General features: G+C 33.3%; 1 protein-coding gene across 1 annotated transcript in view; it reads left to right on the top strand.

The window, feature by feature from the left end:
• The window catches only part of TMEM232 (transmembrane protein 232), a gene marked incomplete at its 5' end in the record, with an annotated part of 186746 nt that overhangs the window by 60438 nt on the left and 100757 nt on the right, over positions 1-25551 (top strand). Inside the window, one exon of the mRNA XM_045565626.1 lies at positions 15806-15984. Coding sequence (XP_045421582.1) covers positions 15806-15984 — 179 coding nt within the window. The remainder of the gene's footprint in view (positions 1-15805; positions 15985-25551) is intronic.

The following is a 25551-nucleotide window of genomic DNA, read 5'->3' as shown; positions in this document are numbered from 1 at the left end:
TTAGGGAAACGTTGCTAAGCAGCACTGGCCTTTGGTTCTCTGTGTCCCATTCACATTAAGAATATTTTGGATGTAAAAAAATTCTGGGATACATTTGCGTGTGTAATTGTGGTATTTGTACATGCGTGCACATGTGTGTGTATGTGTGTGAAGGTGTGTATGTAAATACGCTATTTTGATATTTCATAAATGCAGCACTTTAAACTAATGGGAATGGATTGAAAAGAATGAATTGTGAATAATGTTTTGATAATCAATTATTGACTTAACTTTTTAAAGTTATTTAAGTATCACCATTGTCACATATAAGTTTAAAAAGTTAATTATGAATGAAAACCTTTAAAATAACTAGAAGAAAACAGAGCACAATACCTGTCTGACCTTCAAGCAAGCAAGAGTTTCATTAACAAAACAGAAAAATCACAAATCATGAAAGATGTGATTGGAAAATTTATACAATATTTGAGAAGAAAAAATGAGAACAAGTTAAAATAAAGTGAAATTTGGGAAGTATATATACATATTATAAAATAAAGATAATAATAAAATAGTAAAAAAAATATCATTTGTCATTACTATTGCCATCCTCAGCTTCCAATATGGTTTCTAAACTTGCTAGGTGGCCATAAATGGACCAAGAGTAAATCTTCACTTGACCTTTATCCCATTCTTTCTACTTCCCCCTTCCCTGGGATTAGACTGTGTGCCACAAGTTGACCTGTAAGTATTGGAACATCAAACATGTTTTCCCACACCTGCAAACTTCCCTGAGGAAATGTATGCAATGCCCAGTTTGGGATGAGTTGGTCGACTCTCTGGGCAGGGTACTTTACTCTTTCTTGTTTATATTAGTACTTCAAGATGTGGGTGAGAAAGGCCTGGAACTGGACATGTCAGGAAAATTGCCCTGAGCCTGGGACCTCAGAGACAGCAGAGATCTGGGTGAGGAACTGCTGCAGGCACTGTTCCCTTCTGTCCACTCACTGCAGGATCGAGCTGCCACACAGGGCCCTTGGAACTGCAGGAGAGGCAGAGGAGAATGCTTTCAGTTCAGAATGTGTGAGAAGAGCTGGAAATTTTAAGCATGAGGTGAAGGAAAAAGAGTCGTCCCTGTGGCCAAATATTCTGTCCACTTGTACTCCATTTTCTAAACCGTGAATAAGAGCTAAATTTTGTGGTCTAAGATTGCTTTATACCTAACAGATATGTGGAAAGCTGATAATTTCCTTCCTTGTCAACACTGCTACAGCAATTAAAGCTTCACCTATGGGGTCTGTAGAAAATAGTTATTAATGTAGAGGTGAGACCTCACTCACCCTCTAAATTTACTTGAGGATCTTCAAAAAGCCCAAAATAACCAGGATAAAGAGTTATTATTAATTGTGAGAGTTCAAAAATATTGTTACTCTTCTCAAGAAGTTTTGCTGTCATTCCTATAAATGAATCTTAATCTAGCTCTATACATGCTTAAACTAAAAGGTTCCTACTATCTCCTTCTGTTTATTCTCTAGATTAGTTACTATTGTTCCCTTTGTTGGGATAGGCTAAAGTAACATGCTAGACTTTTTAATAAAAAGCCTTTCACTGTGTAAAGATTTTCACATACTCAGAATAAAGGAGCTGAGAATTTTATGAGATTGTTGCTCACATTTTGGAGGTATAAACAATACAAAGTATCCCATTTGATCCAATGATCTAAAATTCATCTGTAGCTGAACACTGAGGAAAAAGACCTATGAACTAAAAATAAAGCAGTATTTCCAAAGTACTTACGGTGCTAAAGTACCTTCCAATGTGCCGTTTTGAAACTCAATTTTTGTAATAATATATCTTAGCAGAAAAGAAAAGTAAGATAGATTTAAGCTTCCTATGCAAATTAATTAAGACGGTGATGTGTATTTATTAATGAAAATAACTCACTATGTACTTGTAAATTCCCTTGTTATGCCAGTTAGAATTATATTAAGATCCTCCAGCATGTTTCAGAATGATTTTTTTTTTTTTGGTAATTTAATTTGGTCCAGGAATGAATACTAATACTCTAGTGTCACTTTACTCTTCACTCCTTCCATCCATCAAGAGTAACCTGATATGTTCACAGACAGCGAAATCACTAATTTAATCTAGTACATTAATCCTGCATCTATAGGCACAATGTTGTACAGCAGATCTCTAGAACTTATTCGTTTTGTGTAAGTGAACTTTTGTACCTATTTATTGACAACTCCCTCATTTCCTCTCACCCAACCCCTGGCAGCTACTATTCTGTTCTTTGCTTCTGTGAGCTTCACTATTTTAGATACCTCATATGGGAAGATCATATTGTATATGCTTTTCTGTGACTGGCTTAATTCACTTAGAATAATGTCATCAAAGTTCATCCATGTTGTTACGTATTACAGGATTTCCTCCTTTTTTAAATGGTGAATATATTCTATTTTGTGTGTATGCTATATTTTCTTCATCCATTTATCTGTTAACAGAACTTTAATTTGTTTTCATATCTTGGCTATTATGAACAGTGCTGCAATGGACATGAGAATGCTAATATCTCTTTTAGAGCCTGATTTTTTTTTCCTTTGGATATATACCCAGAAGTTGTATAGCTGAATCATATGACAGTTCTATTTATAATTTTTTGAGGAAACTCAATACCGCTTTCCATAGCACCTGCCCCATTTTCCATTCCCCCCAACATACCACAAGGATTTCACATTTCTTCACATCACCAACACTTGTTGCCTTTTTACAAAATAGTAGCCATCCTAACATGTGTGAAGTGATATCTCATTGCAGTTTTGATTTGCATTTTCATGATAAAATATTGTCTTCCAATCCATGAACACAGGATGTCTTTTATTTGTGTCTGCTTAAATTTCTTTCATCAATGTTTTGTGGCTTTCAGTGTATAAGTCTTTAATTTCCTAGATTAAATTTATTCTTAAGTATTTTATTCTTTTTGGTGCTATTGTAAATGTGATTGCTTTCCTAATTTCGTTTTTGTATAGTTTGTTAGTAGTGTATATAGAAACATAACTGATTTTTGTATGTTGATTTTGTATCATGTAAATTACTGAATTCATCTCTTTGCTTGTGGTTTCTTTGTCTAGCTTTCATATCAGAGTAATGCTGGCTTCATAAAATGAGTTTGAAAGTGTTCTCTCTTCTATAATTTTTTTTTTTTGGAAAAGTTTGAGAACAATTAACATTCATTTTTTTTTAAATGAGTGGTGGAATTTGCCAGTGAAGCCATCTGGTTCTGGGATTTTCTTTGTTGTAAGGCTTTTGATTACTGATTCAATGACCTTACTAGTTATAGGTCTATTCAGATTTTGTATTTATTCATAATTCAGTCTTAATAGGTTGTTTGTTTCTAGAAATTTATCATTTTTTCAAGTTATCCAGTTGGCATATAATTCTTCATAGTACAGTAAGTCCTCACTTAATATCATTGATGGATTCTTGGAAACTTCAACTTTAAGTAAACAATGTATAACAAAACCAATTTTACCATAGGTAATTGATATAATTAAGATTTAGGCGCCTAGGACATATTTCTGGTCACAAAAACAGAGTGCCAAGCGCACTGTCTGGAGAATGGACACGCTTGAGGCTCTGACTCAGGGGGATGGGCGGGACATGGACAATGTATATAACCTGAGCTTTTGTACCCCCATGAAGAGCTGAAATCAAAAAAAAAAAAAAAAAGACCCAAAACACTTCTAATATTAAACATTGAAATAAATGTAGGCTATACATACATTTAAGATTAATAAAAACAAGATAATTATTTACCCAATTTTTTGTGAATCAGTGAGTGATGACAGTCACAGTGGTGGTGGGTTAAAGCAAAGAATAAATATTTGTAAAGCAATAATTGTAAGGAGCACCTCCTACCATGCACAGTTCAAAAACAAATAAATTACAGACTTGCTGAGTGCTTTCATTACTATCAGTTAATTTCATACATACTTATATACTTCACAGATTTTTGTTTTACAATAATTTGTATTTGTTCATTCATTTTCCAACCTTTTTATTTCAGTTCAGGGTCACAGGTAGCCAGAGCCTATACGAGCAGCTCAAGGTGTGCCAGGTGGGAACCCACCTTGGACAGGACACCATTCCATGTTAGGGCACACTCACATGCACCCCCTACACACCTACTCAGACAGAGACCAACCGGTTAGACTTGCCAATTAATGTAATGTGCATATTTTTGAGATGTGGGAGGCAACAGGAGTATCTGAAGAAGACCCACCCAGACATGGGGAGAATGTGAAGACTCCACACAGGCAGTGGCCCCAGCCAGAAATCGATCTTTATTCTCATCAAGATTATAACAAAATTATGTTATTTGAGGACCTGCTAGAGTCTCATCATCTTTTTTATTCCTGTGACCTGAATTGTAATGTTTTCTCTATCATTTCTGATTTCATTTATTTGAATCTTCTCTCTTTCTTAGTTTAGCTAAGTGTCAGGTTTTTTTCGTATTTTCAAAAAACTCTTAGTTTTGTTGATTTTTTCTATTGTTTTTCTGTTCTCTATTTACTTTATTTCTGTTAAAATCTTTGTTCTTTCCTTTTGCTAACTTTGGATTTAGTTTTTTTTTCTCTTTTATGTTCCATAGTTGTAAACTGAGGTTGTTTTTTTGAGATCTTCCTACATTCTTGATCACAATAAATGTCCCTCGTAGTACTGCTTTTGCTGAACTATAAGTTTTATTACTTTTGTTTTCATTTCTTTAATTTATTTTTAAATTTCTTCTTTGATCCAATGGTTATTCAAATAACACAAATTACCAGTTTTTGTTCTGCTATTAATTTGTAGTTTTATTCCATAGTGGTTAGAAAATATATTTGATATGATTTCAGTGTTACTGAATCTGTGAAGACATTTGTTGTGCCCTAATAAATGATCTTATCCATCCTGGAAAATTTTTTAGGTACACTTGAGAAGAATATATATTCTGCTCTTTTGGGTTGAATGTTCTGTATTTGTTAGGTGTATTCATCTTTAGTGTTTTTCAAGTTTGCTGTTTCTTTATAGATTTTCTGTTTGGTTGTTCCCTCTATTATTGAAAGTAGGGTATTGAAGTTTTCTACTATTATTATTATTGTATTGGAGTATTTCTGCTTTCAGTTCTGTCAATGTTTGCTTTATACACAGTCTTTCATTGCATAAGGATAAGGGTATGTTCTAAGAAATGCCTTATTAGACAATTTCATCATTGTGCAAACATCTTAAAGCATGCCTATACACACCTATGTGGTAACCTGTTGCTCCTAGGCTACACACTGTATAGCATGTTACTGTGCTGAATAATATAGGCAGTTAAAACAGAATGGTATTTGTGTATCAAAACATAGAAAAGGGAGTGCATTTCACTACAACATTGCAACAGCTATGATGTATGTCCCTAGCTGATAGGAATTTTTCAGCTCCATTATAATCTTATGAGACAACTGTCATATATGCAGTTCATCATCATTGACTAAAATGCTGTTATGTGGCACATGAGTGTATTTAGGTGTTCTGATGTTGGTTGCATATATACTCACAATTGTTATACCTTCCCAGTGGATTGATGCTTTTACATTATATAATGTCCTTCTTAGTCTCTTGTGACAAATTTTGATTTAAAGTATATTTTTTCTGTTATAAGTATAACCATCCTTACTCTCTTTTGGTTATAATTTACATGAAATATCTTTTTCCATGCCTTTACTTTCAGCCTATGTGTGCTCTTAAATATAAAGTGACACTCTTTCAGACAGTTTATGTTTTTTTTGTTGTCGTTAATCTACCCAGCCACTCTATATCTTTTGATTGGGGAGTTTAATTCATTTGCATTTAAAGTAATTATTATTTTGTTACTTTTTTTCTTTTTCTCTTTTTTCCTCCTTTATCTTCCTCTGTGTATATGTGTGTGTGTGTGTGTGTGTGTGTTTGGTATTGACACACTTTGATCCCTTTTTCTTTTTCTTTTGTGCAACATCTATAGGTATTTTTTTGATACTACTGTCAGTCTTATATCAAATATTTTATAACAGTCTAGTTTAAGTTGAAAACAACTTAACTACATTCTCATGCATGAGCTCTACACTTTTATTTCTCCCTCCATGCATTTTATGTTTACAGTGTCACAATTAACATCTATTTATATTGTGTATCCATTAACATATTTTTATTTGTTATACTTTTGTCTTTGAACTCTTTTTTTTTTGCTGAAAACAATACACATTTATTATCTTCCAAAACTTATGTGGATAAGGAATTCAAGAGCGGCTTCGACAAATGATTCTGGTTTGAGATATCCCATAACAGTAGAGTCCGATGTTAGCCAAGGCTGCAGCTATCCACAGCCTTGACTGAGGTTGGACAGTCTGCTGCCAAAGTGGCCTATTCCTATGGCTGGCAAATTGGAGCTGGCTGTTGGTGGGAGACCTCGGATCCTTTCCATGAGGGTCTCTCCACAGGGCTGCTTGAATATCCTCATGGCATGATGACTGCCTTTTCTCAAAGCACGCAATCTAAGAGAACAAGACAGAAGTTGCAACACCCTTTATGACTGATCTTCTGCAGTCGTACAGTAGACAATTCTGCCATATTCTTTTTTGTTTTGTTTTGTTTTGTTTTCTTTTATTTCAAAATATTAAGGAGGTCTTTTAACTCTTACACTAGAATTGAAATTCATTTACCTGCCACCATTATAATAATACAGTATTCTGTATCTGTCTATATATTTACCTTTACTGATGAGTTTTATATTTTCTTATGATATACTATTTTTGTTTATCATTGTTTTGTTTCAAGATAAAGAACTCCCTTTAGCATTTATTGTAAGGCAGTTCTAGTTATATTGAGCTCCCTAAAACTTTTGTTTGGGAAAGTCTTTGTTCTTCTGTATTTTTAAACAACATTTTTGCTGAGTATAATATTCTTGTTTGGCAGTTTTTTTTTTTTCTTTTAGCACTTTGAATATATCATCCACTTCCTTCTGGTTGTTAAAGTTTATACTGAAAAATCTTCTGATAGTCTTATGGTGGTTCTATTGTACATCAAGTTATTTTTCTCTTGCTGCTTTCAAAATTCTCTCTTTGACTTTTGACAATTTGAATACAATGTGTTTTGGTGTGGATTTCTTTTGGTTTATCTTATCTAGGATCCTTTGGGCTTCCTGGATCTGGATATCCATTTCCTTTCTTAGATTTGGGAAGCTTTCAGCCAATTGTTCTCTCCCAATTGTGTGGCACAGTGAGTTATGGTGTGAGGATGTTTCTACTTTTTCTACTGGTTTTTGTGTGGCTAGCTTCACACTTGCCTGCTGTGCAGGGGCCTTTCTACTAGTTTCTAGATTTCTCACAATGGTAATTGATCCACTTGTTCCTATTGAATTGTTTTATCCATTTGGGGAAAGAGAATCCAGTGCTTCCTATTCTGTCATGTTGCTGACTTTACCAAACTTACTTCCCTTTTTAAAATTATCCTTAAGTAGTTACTGATTGGAAGGAATAAAAGTTTTCAAATGGATTGGATGAAAGGTGAGATATTTAAGTAAGAAGAGGATGGGAAAGTAACACCAAAATTGTTTCAAAGTTTCAAATAAGGCAGTTTAGGCAAAGAAATGTTCATTGGACTAGACCGGTGTCAGCAATTTTGGATGCCAGAAATCTGGGATGAGTTACAGCTCAGTTGTCAAGTTCAGAGTGACTTTAGGAAACTTGTTATATCTTTCAGAATTTTAATTTCTTCAAGATTATGAGTTTTAAAAGAGTTTTTGCATGTAACATAATATACTTACAAACATAAAATTATTATTTCTGTTTTTAGTTTCAAAGAACATTTTGTTATTTTCTTCTTCTTTTCTTTGTTGCCCCTGGAATACAAAAACTTGTGAGAATTTTCTATTTCCATTTAGACAGTTCATATCTCTCAGTGGTATGAATTTAGTTTAGTGAAATTTAAAATAAATCTAGGAATAAGATGTGTGATATTTGTTTAATTTATTTATAAGAATCACAGTTGTTCTTGAAAAGAAAATAATCAACTTTCATCCTTGGTTCCAAGTTATAACTCTAGAAGATAAATATTTTTAATTAATACATTTTCATAATTGACTATTGGAAACGATCATGAACTTTTAAGTAAGGCAAGTTCTACTCAGCTTCTTAACTATTTGTCAACATTTCTGCATCCTACTTGCCATCACATTTCAATCAACTACCACATTCTAATGAAAGAGTTAGCTGATTTTTGGTTTTCCATCTTACCTGCAACAAAATATGGACATATTAGTAATACCTTAGTTCTCTTCAGTTTATTCTGGATATTATTTAATATGTGCTGTGATCAAATATGATAATATATGCAAAATAACTCTTTGACTAGTATTTATATGTAGATGTCTTATATACTTACATAGTGATAGATATATCATCATCATCATTAGTATTATCATAGTATAACAATATTCTAAGACAAAGAGTGTCCTAGGCTTTCTATTCATCCTACTATGTATCCAAAATATATTCCAAATTTTTCTACCTCTCTCTATCTCTGTTGTTATCTCCTGAGAAGTTCAGGAGTCCTTAACACTGCCCTCTCTTCTGACAGCAACTGCCACTTTGAGGATTGCCGGAACCACCCTCCCTTCTGACACCAGCTGAGAGTCTGGGGTTCCCTAAGACAATGCTCATGTTTGATGATTTGCTAGAAGGACTCACAGAAATTAGCAAAGCCATTTTACTCATGGTTATGGTGTATTACTCTGAAAGAATACAGATTAAAATCAGCCAAGGGAAGAGGTGCTTAGGGCAGAGTCCAGGAAAGTTCCAAGCACAAATCTTCTCATTTTCCTCTCCTAGTGGAGTTGTGCAGAGAACAATTGCTTCTCCTAGCAATGAGGTGTGACAATATACATAAAGTATAGTCAACCATGGAAGCCCATCTAAGCTTTGGTATGTATAACTTTTATGTGGGCTTAATCACATACACTTCGTTTACTACCTGCTGCATGGCTGACCCTAGTCTCTGGCCCTTCCAGAGGTCAAGCTGATAACACATGGCCCAAGCCACACCACCAGAAATCATGTTTTCAGCATAGACTATTTGACATAACCCAAAGACCTCAGCTAAACAAAGACTTTTTATCAGGCAGGACATTCCAAAGTCCATGAGATCATCTCCCAGAGCTGAGGGCAAAGGCCAACCCTCTCTTTAGGCATGGTTAATTCCTCAGTGTACACATTGCAAGTCTAAGTCATCATCACTTTGCTTATAGATTACTTCAAAAAGTTAAATGTCTCCCCATTTCCCTCCTACATTCCATGGAATCCTTCCACGAAGAAGCCAGAAAGATAAAATGAGTCATTTCCCTTTCTTATTTAAAATGCTATGATATAAAGTTGCAGGTATGTAGGATAAACAAGTCTAGAGATTTAGGACTATAGGTAATAAAATTATATCAAATATGGGGAAAAAACCTTTAAAAGTATTATATGGAGAAAGGAATATGTTGATTAATATTTAATAAATATCTTGCGGTTTTGAATTAGTAAAAATATGCTACCATAGGTTTTATTATAATGAGAATAAAATCCAAGCTCCTTTCTATGTCCTCCAGATTGCCTGTGATCATTGATAGTGTGCCCCGCTAAAGGGCACACCTACCTGTAACAATCTTGTCCCATGACTGTCAGACATCTTATACTACATTCATTCTGTCCTTTCTTCTACTTCTCTAAACTGTCAAGATATTCTAGGTCCAAAGCCTTTGCATTTTCCATCCTCCCTGTTGAGAACACTTTTTCCTGCTCCTTTGATGGTTAACTCTTTTTCATCCATCAGATCTTAGCTGAATATTCACCTCCTCATAGAGATGTTTCTCACTCCATCTATAGTAGATTTCTTCTAGTCATTGTTGGTCACATTGCCATCTTTTATAATTCTCTTTACACTTATGAACTGATATTGTTTTGCTTACTTTCTTTGTATCTGTCTCTGTCCATTAGTATTAAGTGTCCTGAAAGCAGTTATTTGTATTTTTTTTTTTTTGGCTATAAAGAGCAGTGATTGGCATATAGCATCCACTCAGTAAATATTTGTTAAAGACATGGCTGGCTGACAGGTTCTTATATAACTGTTACTTTCTTGGCATTGATCTAGTTTCGTCCACTTTACATGGTATTTCATAAAGTCAGTGTTTTGAACCACATCTTAAATTTGAGTTTCCTTTCAGTGACATTTGATTCTGTGTTATCAAATTATACTTGTCAAAATTGTAAAGGCTATACCCACTTATATTCATTCCTATAAGTAGAAATATTCATATTTCACTTTTACCAAATATGTGAAATCTAAATATCTAACCAATCAGCACTCATGTGCACAGATGGAAGTAAAACTCAATGGAAATCATGCAGGAGGGAGGGGATGGGTGAAATCATACCTAATGGATACAATGCACACTATCTGGGTGATGGGCACACTTATAACTTTGACTCAAGCAGTATAAAAGCAATACATGTAACCAAAACATTTGTACCCCTGTAATATTCTGAAATCAAAAAAAAGAAAAAAGAAAAAGAAAAAAGTAAAGAAGATTCAATTGATAAAATAATACAAAAAAAATCTAGCATGGCAAAAAAGGATATCAAACAGTCCAAACACTTAAAAAATTGCTATAAAGGCTCATACTATTGGTTTTTAAATGCCATGATTTCTTAATAAATTTTAAAAATTCATTAAGAACTTTGTTTTGGTTTGGCTTTTTTTGTTTCCTAGGATACTGTCTGCTTAGCTGCAGACGACACATTTTCTCTCAGTATATTTAAAGTGACATCTTTGATAGCTGCCACAGGGTCACTCAAAGCAGAACAGAAGAGTGCTTTCTGCTACAGCTTGGTCCCTGGATGTTTCATAGCAGGCATGCTTCTCAACAAATGTCTAGACGTGAAGATTAGAATGCAGTCTACTTTTTATGACAGTTGTAACACATGCCATCTGTCTTTGTAAGTTTTTGTTTCTTCATTAGCTGTCAGTCAATTGGATGTAATAGATTCTGCCTGCAAATATTATTCATCAGCTCTTCCCTGGAATTTAAACCAACAGGTGAATAGCTCACTTTTAGAATAATATAGTTAGAACCACAATGAGATATCACTAAATCCAGTGAGAATGGCTTTTATCAAAAAGTCCCCAGACAACAGGTGCTGGCATGGATACAGAGTGAAAGGAACATTTGTACACTGCTGGTGGGATGGCAAACTTGTATGTCTATGGAGATACCTCAAAAACTAAAAGTGGGGCGACCATGATCCAGCAATCCCACTACTGGGTATTTACCCAAAACAGAAAAAGACATTTTATAAAACAGACACTTGCACTTGAATTTTATGGCAGCACAATTCACAATTGCAAAGATGTGGAAACAACCCAAGTGCCCATTGATACACAAATGGATTAATAAAATGTGGTATATGTATACCATGGAATATTAAATGGTGTACTAATACCTTTTGTAACAACCTGGATGGAACTGGAGACCATCCTTTTAAGTGAAGTATCGCAAGAACAGAAAAACAAAAACCACACGAACTCACTACTAAATTGGAACCAATAGATCAACACTCATGTGCACATATGGTAGTAAAATTCAATGGATATCAAACAGGCTGGGGGGAAGGAAGGGATGGTTAAATTCACACCTGACAGGTACAATGTATACCATCTGGGTGATGGACACACTTATAACTTTGATGTAATCTGCACCAAAGCAATTCATGTAACCAAAACATTTGTACCCCAGTAATATTCTGAAATAAAATAAATAAATAAATAAAATTACATAGTTAGGATAGTTTTTCAAAAGGATTCTCCTAATTTGAATAAATAAATAAGAAAACAAAAAAATAAAAGGATTTGTGAGTTTTGAGAACAAATTAGAGTATATTTTACAGTTCAATGTTGGTCTTATGGATTCTAAAACCAAACCAAATTAAGGTTGGCAATTCAATTATTGTAATCTTATAAAATTTGTTCTTCAATAAATAATATTATTAATTTTAAATATACAGAGGAAGGTAATTTGTATGTACTTTTATCAATCACTTCTGTTAATGTAAATAAGTTTGGAGTTTATAAATGAATTTAGAAATGAGTTAAAATTCACAGTATGTTTTGTTTGTAATATTTTTCAAAAACTGTTTTTTTTCCTGAGGCTCACAATTCTAGAATTAATTTAAAAACTCATAATTGTTTCCTTACTCATATTGAATTCAAGCTAATGACCCACAAATCAATAACCTCTTGCTATTTTACTTGCATTCTAGCCATGTTTCTGCAACAAGCTACAGGACATTCAAAATTAGACTCCCACTTCTCCTTGCCACATTTGGCAAATAATATTTATCTCCTTGCTCCTAAAACTGACTCCTCTACGCAATCTTCTCATTTCTGCAAGTGGTTTTTATTATTGTTCCAGTCTCATGAGCTTAAAAATGTACTTCTCCTTTCTCCTTTATTTCTTTCTCCTGATAGCTAAGAAGTCTTATTGGATCCTCTCCACAGTGTCTTAGGCTTGTTCCTTTCTTTCAAATCTCCTGCTGCCCATCACAGTAAAGACCTAGATTACCTCATTAAGCTCCCATATTGGTTTCCTAGTTTGTTGCTTGAATAGACATAATGTTGCATTGAACAAGCATAACATTATCCTTGGCTCAAACATCTACCATTTATCTTTAGCTATTTTACCTTATCCATTTTGAATATGAACTCTCCTCCTCAGCTCAGTTTGAGATCCTCACCATCATTCCTTCTCTTCTCTTTCTATATAGCTACCTTTATGCTGGGAGTCCTACCTTGGTCCAACTGTGCTGATTTGCTTGATACTGTCCCAGTTTTGTCCTTGAACGTTTGTGTTCCAAGAAACCCCTCAGGCCTAGGCAAATGGACACAGTTGTTCACCCTATCTACTTCTCCCATTCAATGAACAGATTTTTATAAATTAGATCTACTATGTTGTAGGCACTATGCTACGTGCTAGAGAGGTACGAGTCAGTAAAAGACATTCCCTGTCCTCCAGTAGTTTAGAATCTATAGGTGAGATATGCAATTACAATATGACATAACACATTGTAATATATTAATAGTAAGTACAAAGGCACCTAGCTAGCCATGGGGATTCAGAGAAGCCTTCTTAGTAGAAAGAATGTTTCAAGGACAAAACCAGGACAGCCCCCAGAAAATTAGGATAGTTGGACTGGGAGTGGGATTCCCAGCGTGGGGTAGCTATATGGAGAGAGAAGAGAAGGGATGATAGTGAGGATAGGAAATGGATAGGAGCCAGGTGTGGTGAGGATGCATTTTGGGACAGCATGGCTTGGGGTTAAGAAAAAGCAAAAATTTTTACAAGGGCTGGAAGATTGAATGAAGGGTATATTCCAGAATTTTGAGTAGTTTCATCTGTCGTGTAAGAGGGATGGGAATGAATGAGTGATGATAGATGTGTTCTAAAAAAGATGTCTTATTAGGAAGAGTTGTAATTGTCTAGCCAGACAAATCTTTGTGATTTAGAATTTACATTGGGTCAGATGGCAATCCTTTGCTAAGTTGTGAGTAGAGAAGCAACAGAATTGGATTAGAAAGATCACTTTGCACAACATGGATTAGTAATGGTGAAGCAGTATGTCATAAGACGGGAAGGTGAAAGAACAACCAGGAAGCTATTACAATATTTATTCTCATAGCTAACCTTTTTTTCAGATATTCTCCCATCTAAAATATTCCCCCAATATCTTCCTCTGGACTTTTTCCAAATTTAACTATTGGACAAGGTCTGATAATGTCTCACTTTCTCAAGGTCCTTTCCCTACTCTGATCTCTTGCTTTTGTGGTCTAATTGCATCAGTGACCATCATCTTTTCATTGAACTGCTGCCCTGTAACAAATTTTTATACTCTCCTGACTTGTCAGTTACATGAAGCCTAAGGTTATCTTTCTCTCACCTTAGTCAGGAGCATTGCACAAAGCAAATAATTTTTAAAAAAGGTTAAATTTGTGCTTCTTGATTACATTCCAAATTTTTAGTGCTACAATGTTAATTATCATGAATTCTAAAAGAGTTGTCTTTCATTTATGCATAATTTCAAATATTGCAGTACCTTAATTTTAACTAATAAAGTTGCTATGAGGGGAAAATGACATTTCCAGAAGAATTAACTGCTTAACTATATAGCTTCATAACTGCAGCTTATACTTTCTCTTCTAAAGCTCCAAGAGCAGAAAAGGTAAATGGTGCCTTAAGATTGGAAGTTGGACTTATGCCTTCCTCTGCCAGCTTCTAAAACTTGCACATATTTTATCTTCTGCCTCCTCTTTCTATCCTCCAGACTTTTTCTTTTCTATGAATGGCATGAATGGTGATGATTGGAAAGAAAAGTGCTTGTTGGAATTGAAGAGGCTGTGCAGCAGGGGATAAGATGAGACCAGCCTTTACCTGCTCTGTCACCCTCAACAGCCGTCTGAGGCTAGGGAACTTTCCAACCAAGTTCTGGTTCATATATTCCCTTCTATCAGTCTAAAGGCAATAAGATCTACTATATGGTAGGATTGTAGTGAGGACTAGAATTGGGGAACATAGTTGGTACTCCCATATATGCCAGTTATAATAATAATAGCAATTATTATTATCCTGTATTACAAAAATGAGATTGAATTAGGGAAAGTTAAGGATATGACTTTTCAGATCATGCTTATGTCTTTATCAAGAAGGACATTGATGATTTCCAGTGTTACATGGGCTATCACCAGGATTTGGGGGAGAAGTGAAATATAGGATTTAATGGGCTTTAAAACTTTTCCATCTGCCTCTTTGAACCTCTTCTTCCTCTTGTTCTTATCTGCTTCACACATACTCAGTACTGTTATGTTGCTCTTTCATTAACTTAAGTTCATCTCCTCTTTGAGGACTGTATTATTTCATTCTGCAAATTAATTTCTCCCACCTCTACCTAACTCAGAATTCTCTTTTCCTGACTATTAGTGCAAAGCAATATACCATAATTAGGTAAGAAATAGTCAATATGAAGAGTAAATAGAAACTTCTTTCTCTTTTTTGTAAGGAAAATACATATTTTGAAAGTGGAACTTGATAATGTATATAAATTGCTAATTACAACATAAGTTTTAGAAGGAGTGTCTTAGATTTTTTTTTTATCTTCTTTGCATTCATTACTCCTTTTCCCCTATTCCAATTGATTTATGTTCCTATTATTAAAAGAAATATTCCAATCTATAAATATAACAGTAATTTTTGTCTGATTTTCACATTATTTAACATTTTTTCTTCTTCGTTCAAATGCCATGTTTCATAAGATTTGATATTTTTTATAATAGAAAGTGATTTTTCTCTTGTTTCTCTAATTCATTATAAAAAAAATCACCATGGTGGTTTAAGTGTCCATATTGCCTTGAACAAATTCCTCTCTACTTGAATTCCAAGGAATTGTTTTTAGTATGCAGTTCTCCCTGTACCCATTTAACTTTTAAATTTATCAGGTATATTAGTTAGGTGCAGTTTATCTTTTCATGTGGTTAGAAATTTTAAAATGATCTGTTATCTTTTAAAATTAAAGGACAAAAGCAGTGAAGGATCAGAAATTTCCAAAGCTTAGAATTTCAGACTTTAAAATATCATCATGAATTTTGTTAAAATCAGGTTTCTTCTTTTTCATACAACCATACTTTAGCAAGGTGAATAAAAGGACATATTTCCAAAGATTGTTTTTTTTTTTTTTTTAAATAGGTGATCAAGTGGTCTGGATTGGATACTACGGTTTAGTGTATAACCTGGTGAAAATGTCATGGGTACTTCAGGGAGATGAGGAACAGGATGGACTTAGAAACATAATATGGCAAACATTGCAGAAGACAAAGGATTCTGAGAAAGATGCACGAATCCAAAATGCAATAAATATTGCTCAGGTAAGGTCAAACACTGGGCAATAAATTGGTCCTTCTATCTGCGGGAAGTGTGCTTGTCATTTCTCTCTATGGAAAAGCAATATCCATAGTCAGTATTAGCAGTTCATAGTTGAGAATATATTTTTAAAATTTAACACAGACCTATTTTTGATTAAAGATAAGAGGGTTGAGCTCTAGATAGTGGCATAAAAACAGTTCTCCAAAAGTCTTTAATAGAGCAGAATTAAATAGATTTAACAAATCTGGAGGAAAATGCATCTTAGTGAGGAATGATTTCACCACAGAACTCTACCTTGCTGGAAAGTTCTGTTAGATGTATTGGGTACACTCTATAGAAGTATGTTGTCAAGCCCTGATTCTTTTTTTTTTTTTTTTTTTGGTGAAGAGATTTGGAAAGTAATGGAAGTTTTAAGGAGCATAACACATACCTCTAAGTTGAAGGCTGTTAGGATGGGCTGTGGAGAAGATGCGTAGAGGCACTTTCTCCGCCTCGTACTCACAGGAGTGAGTCAGGCTGTGGGCAGGATTCTAGTAGGAGGGGCCAGGGGCTTTTCTATGATGTAGCTTTCTACAGATGTTAGGAATCCAGAGACCTGTTGCTCCTCAGGTGTTTCCTCCCTCTTCCAGTTCAGTGAGCAGAGATAGCAGGAAGAAGGCTGAACACCAGCCTTGACACTGGACCAGGGAGAGGCTAAAGGTGGCCCTAGCTTCAGTTATTTTAACAAACAGAAAATAAATAGGCAAAGGTAAAAGTTCTTTTGTTGGATTGCCCTCTAAATTCCAAGATTTCTCCCCTCTTCTCTCAGCCTGTTTGATAATTGCATTTGTCAATAGAACCTATATCTTTCAGCCTTCTAAATTACAATTTAGAAACTAATGGGCATCCTTTAGTTAGTGAGAGGATGGAAGGATATTCTACTTTTGTAATATGGGTAATAACATACTAAAGAACTACCTCGTTAAAGGAAGAACACACAAAAACATCAGTTTTTTTTCAATGCTATATCCCAATACACACAGTAGATGCTCAATAAATAAATGTTTAAACGATTGCAAGTAGGCTCACTTTAAATATTAAAAGAAATGCTAAGACCATGTTTAATAATTGAGTTAAATTTAACATTCATTAAATTTATAAAATTATTTTTTAAAATAAAAATTAATAATTAATTTTGTTATTAAAAATAACAAAGTTAATGAGTAAAATCTGTAGTCATTTGGAAATTAAAATGTGTCTTGATAAACAAGTATTAGTACTAGGAAGAAATTAGTCCATTTGTTAGCATTAGCCATTGTTTTGGGTGCTGTTGTAAATAAGCAGATTTATATTCTTTGAAATATAACTTGAATTTTGGACCAGGGAGACTGACAATAAACTTTCAAAACAACAAATTACAATATAATATCAAATGGTGCTATCTACTATAAAGGAAATAAAATAGAACAAAGCCACTGGAATGTGACTGGGTAGAGTGGGAAGTTGATACTTAGCTAAAGTGGTGAGGGAAGGCTTTCCAAGGAGGCAGCATTTGAAATGAGATCTATATAATGCGAAGGAAGTAGCCACAAAAACAAGATACTCTGATAGAGAAGACTGCAAAGCCTCTGAGACAAGAATTAGTTTGGTGTGTTAAGAAAGCAAGACAACCAGTGTGTGCAGGCTTTAGTAAGCGAAGGAAATATTGGCAAGAGATTAGGGTAGACAAGGAGAGTTATGGGCTACGGAAGCACAGAATAGTAAGCTTTGGGGAATAATTTTAAGATATTTGCAAAAAATGAGACAAAAGTTAAGTGGGAGATACATTAAAAAATAAAAGTAGACTATAAAACACATAGAACTGATATATCTTAAAATTGTTTCTTTGGCTAAAATACAAATGATACATTAACTATTTGTAGACTTGGTAATATAATGGAAAATGAGGGAAAAATTTATTAATTACAAAATCTGGAAGGATAGAGGGAATAAAACTGTAAGAAGTTAATTGTAAAATAATTATAAAAGGATCAATTTACAACTGTATGCTAATATATTTGAAAATACGGGCACAGTGAATGATTTTCTAAGAAAATATACATGATAGAAATTGACTTAAAGGGATATAGAAAACCTTAACAAACAGGATTTAGATACATTCACAAGTGACCTACTAGATTTGTTTATATGAATGTCAAGGACAAGACTAAGATATTCATTATTATCACTATTAACATTATGTTTGACACACTAATCTGTGCACTCAGATATGAAAAATAACTGAATGTATGTTGACCAATAACTGGAGAATGTTTAAGCCAAGTTTTTCACACCATAGCACTAGATTTGAGTAGCCAAACACTTGGAAGCAAAGACAAAATAATGCAGTTTAAATTCCTTATTTATAAGTTTTCCTTTTCAGCATTAGATAATATAAATTGCAAATCTGGACTTGCCAACACTAAAGTTTTTCCTTAAAGTTAAAAATCTATATTACAACTTATTTTTTCTAGTTTGGATTGAATGACAATGTATGTTTTTCCTCACATTCAAACAAAACTATTTTGAAATTGGCTAATTATTATTCATAAAATACAAAGATGATTTTTCAGTGATGCTTTATCCATATGGCATCCTATGATATTTTAAAAGCCCATCAAACATATTTTTCTTCTTTATGTGTTATTTTGAGGCAGGTGAACCTGTTTGTTATCCTAAAGTACCCATATATTTTGGTCATTGAAAATTTTTGGTTCTTTGTAGTTTTCACAGCTGTAACTATCCTAATATTAATGTCTTGTTTTTAATAATAATCATAGATATGAATTAATGTTAACAGGTAGGAAGGGAAATTAATGAATTTTCCATGCACAATTTATTGTCAAAGCATATGGATGGGCCATTATGCAAAACCCAGAGTACCTATATATAGTCTAGATTTCCTTTTTATTATTATTATTTCAGAATATTACAGGAGTACAAATGTTTTGGTTACATGATTTGTTTTTGTGCATTTTGAGTCAAAGTTATATGCATGCCCATCACCAAGATAGTGTGCATTATACCCATTAGATGTGAATCTACCCATCCCCAGCTTCACCCTCCCACCTGCTTGGTTTCTGTTGAGTTTTACTACTAAATGTGCACATGGGTGTTGATGGATTAGTTACAATTTAATAATTAGTCCATGTGGTATTTGCTTTTCCATTCTTGCAATACTTTGCTTAGAATGGTCTTCAGTTCCAACCAGGTTGTTACAAATGATATTAGTTTATCATTTTTTTATGGCTGAGTATACTCCATAGTATACATATACCACATTTTATTAATCCACACATGTATTAATGGGCACTTGGGTTGATTCCACATCTTTGCAATTGTAAATTGTGCTGCAATAAACATTCGGGTATACATGTCTTTTTGATAAAATGAATTTTTTTTTTCTTTTGGGTAAATACCCATTAGTGGGATTGCTAGACCAAATGATAGGTCTACTTTTAGTTCTTTGAGGTTGTACTCTAGATTTTTAGTATGAAATAAAACCTCAAGTTCTGCCTTTTAACCATAAGCACAATAGTAATAATCTTTATGGAGTACTATCTAAAAATAAACAGTTCATCATTTTCTCTAGATATTCTAATTTTTTTCCTTGAAATAAGATAGACAATCACAGAGCTGCCCACCTGAACTATAGTGTTTTGAATTTCATGGAATTTCTTTTATGTAACTGTGCTTCAGCTTTATCCTTGGTTTTGGATTAGGAACCAAAGAAAAAGAAAAACAAAGATAATTATTATACTATTATAGCAGTGGCCACTATATCACCCAATATTCCTTTTATTGGGATTTAGGAAATAAATCCTCCTTAGTGTCACATACTCTGTGAATCTTATTATTGATTTTGTATAAACTGCTTGATGGAGCTTGAAAAAATGAGAGCTAAATTTTCGACCAATTCTAACAGAAATAGAAAATGGTATGTACTCATCTCACCCAGCCTTATTATTTTCTTTTTGTTTTATCTGTTTCCATGATTCTTTCAATTATCTATATTACTCTCTGGTCTCATATTCTATTTTTATATGCCACCTCAAATCTCAAATGGATTATACTGCAACTAACTAAATAAGTCAACTCAAATTCATCATTTCTATAATTAGGATTCTATTTATATGCCTGTTTTGGGGGGCCAATCATTTGGTATCAGATATTCTTCCTTCTTCAAAATTTTAGTAAATATCTATAGATAATTGCCTTTGGAATTCATAATTCAATCAGATTTAGCAAATATATTTTAGATATTAGATGCAAGGAAAGATCTCATTACTCAGTCAGTCAGCACTGAGAATAAAGAATACACAAAAGCATAACCATTACATTTGCTAATTAGTTTTCAATTCTTAGTCAGAAGACTTCTGAAGGGTGTTTCATTCATTTTAAATAGTAAATGGGCGTGGGAGGCAAGTTTTCCTCACAGAAAAATCTAAATTAAGAAAATTTTAAAAGCAGCCATATTAATTTAGGCATAGTATATATTTAATATAAAAAAAGTTTAATTTGCATTAGATAGATTAGCTAAAAGACACAGTTCGCTCTAGACCTGTTTTATATAAAAAGCTAGCATTTGGATTATTAAAAATAAAATGTATGATTTATGGACATAAATGATAAAATACGTAGCTGGTGACTTTAAAAATTACTTAATTTAGTTTTAACTTTCTTACCATTTAGACACTACAAATATAAGTAGGAAATTACATAGAATTTTTTACCAAAATAGGTAAAAATATGAAGTATATGTGTTTATTAATTACTTACTAAGTCTATTCAGCCTTGCTGAATTCTATGGAAGATGCAAAGTGTAAAAAATGACCTTTACACACGTTTTACTATCTCATCCAAAGGACATATTCTCCAGAAATACATAAATAACAATAAAAATGGGACATTATATCTGTGACTAGTTGCATCAAAGTTCACAGCACACAGTGGGAGCTCAGGCAAATGTTTGGTCCCTAACTTTTTTTTTTAATATTAGTGAGGAATACATTCTTCTCACCTTTAAGTAGTACTTGAATAGGAAACTTAAATTATGAGTTAGATTACATGATGCAAGGTGGCAGGGTCAAAGACAGCTTCTCGCAGATAAGGAATTATCATGAGCCTTGCAGAAATAAGAACACTGTAAGAAAAAGTTGTGGGTTGACTAGCCTCATTGGGAGAGTAGTTTGGGTTGAGCGGTAGTGGGTGTGTTCGGATTACCAAGCTAAAGTGCTGGAGATGTGGGTGGCTTCATAGAAATGGAGATGCTAAGTGAAGGAATTAGTTTTAGAGGAGAATTGTTGGTTCTAACTGAATTTTAATTATTTAGTAATTTACATTGGGTAAAACTTGTGTACAATTTCCTATATATTTTTAAAATAATGAATTACAGCTTTGGAACTTGTGGTACATTGTTAGAGTAATTGTCCCCAATTTATTCAAAGCTCTCTACAACTACAACCTTCCATCATTCCCCATGTACTCAAATTCTTGGCATGACCACATGACTTGACTTGGATAATATGACAATAACAACTCTTATACAAGCAGAGATTTGAAAAAGTGCATACACACTGGGGACTGCCCTCTTATTCTCTTGGAACCCTGCGACTACCATGTCAATAAGTTTGTTATTCAGTTGGAAGATGAGAGACAGCATGGAATAGAGACAAGCCATCCTAGCTGATGCACTCCCCTCCCCAAGACTAGCCAGTCCCCAACTGACCTAACAGCAGACCACAGAAGCATGCGTAAACCCAGTGAAAGCCAGCAAAGCCATTCTCTGTGCCTGGCTCAAATTGCTCACCTGCGGAACTGTGGGCTAAATAAGTGGTTGTGTTAAGCCTCTAAGTTTTAGGTGATATTTTTACATAGTAAGGGTTTCTTGATTGAGATCTGCATAAGTAGGATTTTAGTCTGCTACATTGTTCAATATGAATGTTCTTCCTTTCCTATTTATCATGTTTAAAAAAGCAATATACCTAAGATTTGTTAATATGTGCCATATGTTAAGTACTTTGCACGAATTATTTTTGATAAAAACCATATGAGATATAATATGTATCTCAATATGTGTGTATATATAATTGTGTATATATGTAAATATTTTTTTGCAAAGTGAAGTACTTGCCCATGGATACATAGCTAGCTAGCAGCAGTGCTTGAATTCAATTATTCTATAGCCAGTGCTCTTAAACTTTCTGCCCAGCAAGTTTTCCCCTTTACTGAATTCTTGAGTTATTTGAAGAAAATTTATAAGAATATGAATACTAATGAGAATCACAATAGACAAAAATATTATTTACATTATTACTACATAAATTTGGTGTGCTAATTTTGCTTCTGACTTCATTGTATTTCCTTACCATTTTTTCTTTGTTCTGATTCTTCATATACATTTTATTCTGCTATGGTACATATAGCACTCTGTAAGTCGTTTTGACTTTTTATTAAATGAAATGATACATACACAAACACATGAAAATAAAATAATAGATGGTTAAAGTTGGAATTATAACCAACTATGAGCATATGAAAATATCAGAAGAGATGAAATTTTTTTTTTCGGATTCATTACCTGAGCTGGATAGCATAGAGCTCACCTGGCTATAGAACTGGCCTCCACATGGATTGTTAGATGGCTAATTTCATTGGTATGCTGTGATAACTTGTGATTTAAATTTGCATTTTCTCATTAATTCAAATATGGTTGAGTATCTTTTCACTTTTTATTCACCATTGGTATTTCCTTTTTTTGTGAATTGCCAATTCAAAAAAATTTTTAACCTTTTTTTCTTCTGGGGTTTTCTATCACATTGATTGTTAAGAGGTCTTTATAAACTCTGAATATAACTTCCTTCTTTAATGGTTATCCAACACTACTTTTGTCATTGCACAAATTGTTCCAGCTTTGGCCATTGGAAGCTTTTTCAGTTTGTTTTTGTGCATCTTTCATATTTCCCTCAATCATTGTCTTGATAGACATGTAGGATATTTCAAGCTGTTATGAATAATCTGCTATAAGCACTTTGGAAAAATCTTTTGATGTAAACTTACATGTGTTTCTGAGTGACTCATATGAAATAGCTGATATTCAAGTGGCTTTTTCCATATGAAACTGTAATTTCATATGGCTCAATATAGTACTGGTTATTGAGGAGTAGGAGGACTGGATCGTAAGGGAGGAATGTATTCAACCTCAACAGATCGTGCCTTCTCAAGGTGTATGAAAGTTCTTGTTGCTTCACAACTGTTATGGTTTGAATTGTGTAACCAAAAACATATGTTGAAGTCCTAACCCTCACTACCTCAGAATGGGATTATATTTGGATATAGGGCTATTTGAGATGTAATTAGTTAACACAATGTCAGTCAATACTGGAGTAGATGGGGCCTTAATCCAGTATGATTGGTGTCGTTGTAAGAAGACAGTCATATGAAAACAGAGACACAGGAAGAGCCATGTGAAGATAGAAGTGGATTGGAGTGATGTATCTACAAGCCAAGGAATGCCAAGGCTTGCTGACCGCAACCAGGAGCTAGAAGAGATACGTGATTCTTCCTCAGACCTTCTGAAAGAACCAACCTACTGATACCTTGATTTCCAATTTCTAACCTTAAAACTGTGAAATGATAAATTTCTGATCTTCAAGGCACCTATTTTGTAATACTTTGATTTGGCATCCCTAGGAACTAATACAACATCCTTACCATAAATTTTAATACTTAGATTTTTGTCAACCTTTTTTACTTAGACATTCTAATGGGTGTATAATGGCATTTCATTGTGGTTTTATTTGCATTTACCTGTGACTAATGAGGATGAACATCTTTTTATTTGTTTATTGGCCATTTTGATATTGTCTTGTATGAACTGCCTGCAAAAAATTTTATCCCATTTTTTTACTACGAGTTTTTTTCTTGTCAATTTATGGGAACTTTTACATATACTATATACCCTCTCTTTGTTGCTGTAAAAATATTTTCTTATACATTTTTGTTGCTTTTCATGTTATTAATAGTTTTATTTCGTGAATAAAAGTTTTAAGCTGTAGTATCATTCATTTTATCCAACTTATTCCTTATTATTAGTGCTTTTTGTGTACTATTTAAGAAATATTTTCTAGGAATTTGTCCATTTCCCTGAATTCAAAGTATTTTCTAAGGTTATTCATAATATCTACCTATGGTATTTTCAATGTCTTTAGAATCTGTTGTGATGCCCACTTCTTAATTCCTGACTCTTCTTATTTTTGCCTTTGTTCTTTTTAAATCTGCAATTATAAGGTTTATGAATTTCTTAGTCTTTTAAAAAAGCAGCCTTTGATTCTCTTGATATTCTGTTTTATCTATTAATATTTGATTAGTTTTATTTCATTCTCCTAATTTCCTTACATTTAATGGGTTGTTCTTTTTCTAAGTTTATTGAACTTTATTCCTTGTCATTGATTTGTAGCATTTTCCTTTTCTAATTATGAGTTTTACTCTATTCATTTTCCTCTAATAATATTCTAAGAAGTGTGATAAGTAGTATTTTAACTATCATTCAGTTCAAAAGATTTTCTAATTTCTGTTGTTATTTCTATAAAACCATGGGTTATTTAGAATTTTATGGCTTAATGCCCAATAAAGTCTAATATAGAAAAAGTTTATATTTTCCTGGATCATAAAATGGTCTTATAATATTTTAAATACATTTATTTCTCCTTACTTACACAATATTTCTTACTTACACAATAATTATATGTATATATATCTGGATGTGTGTGTGTGTGTGTGTGTGTGTGTGTGTGTGTGTGTTTATAGCCACCAATATGTTATTGTTTTATACAATCAATAATCTTCAGGTTTACTTACATATTAAGCAGTTTCTTTCATTACTCTTCCTTCTTAAATTTCTGACTTTCCATATGGAATTATTTTTCTCTGGCTCAAATAAAGCCCTCTTAGTGAGCATCTGCTGGTGTTGAATTTTGTCAGTTTTCATTTATTTGAATTTTTTTATTACATTTAATAGTGAAGGATGGTTTCATTGTCTTAGAATTCTGTCTTGGCATAGACAAGACATAAATTTAAGTGTCTAATCAATTGCTCTGTTTATTCATTATCTAGCCAGTGTTTTTACTTGCATCATTTTTATGACTTTGGTCATAAAAGGTTTTTTTTTTTCAGTTTATTGTTAGATGGTATATTTCTAATGTCAAATGGAGTATCAGTATGTCCATATTGGGTTTTAGAAGTAATAATAGCTAAACTAACTCTCTTTAATTCTCCACACCTAATTATACAAAAGATCAAAGTGATTAGCATTTGTGTAGGTCTCAGTTTTCCTGTCTTCCCTCTACTTACCACTCTGTTCTTCTGTTACTTTTATGTGATCTTTTGACTCTCCTGAATTCCATAGCTGAAACTCCTTCTCTTTCCTGCCTAAATTTACTGAGTAAATAAACACTCATATTTATTAAAATTTTTAAAGCTTATTTCTCAAGGGAGTTAGTAATGGAAACTTAGACTAAGTTAAACAACCAAATGCCACATATACAAATAAG

The sequence above is a fragment of the Lemur catta genome, chromosome 12, assembly GCF_020740605.2.
Source record: "Lemur catta isolate mLemCat1 chromosome 12, mLemCat1.pri, whole genome shotgun sequence".
Taxonomy (NCBI): Eukaryota; Metazoa; Chordata; class Mammalia; order Primates; family Lemuridae; genus Lemur; species Lemur catta.
Note: the sequence above shows the minus strand (reverse complement) of the source record. Positions and strands in the feature narration are given on the sequence as shown.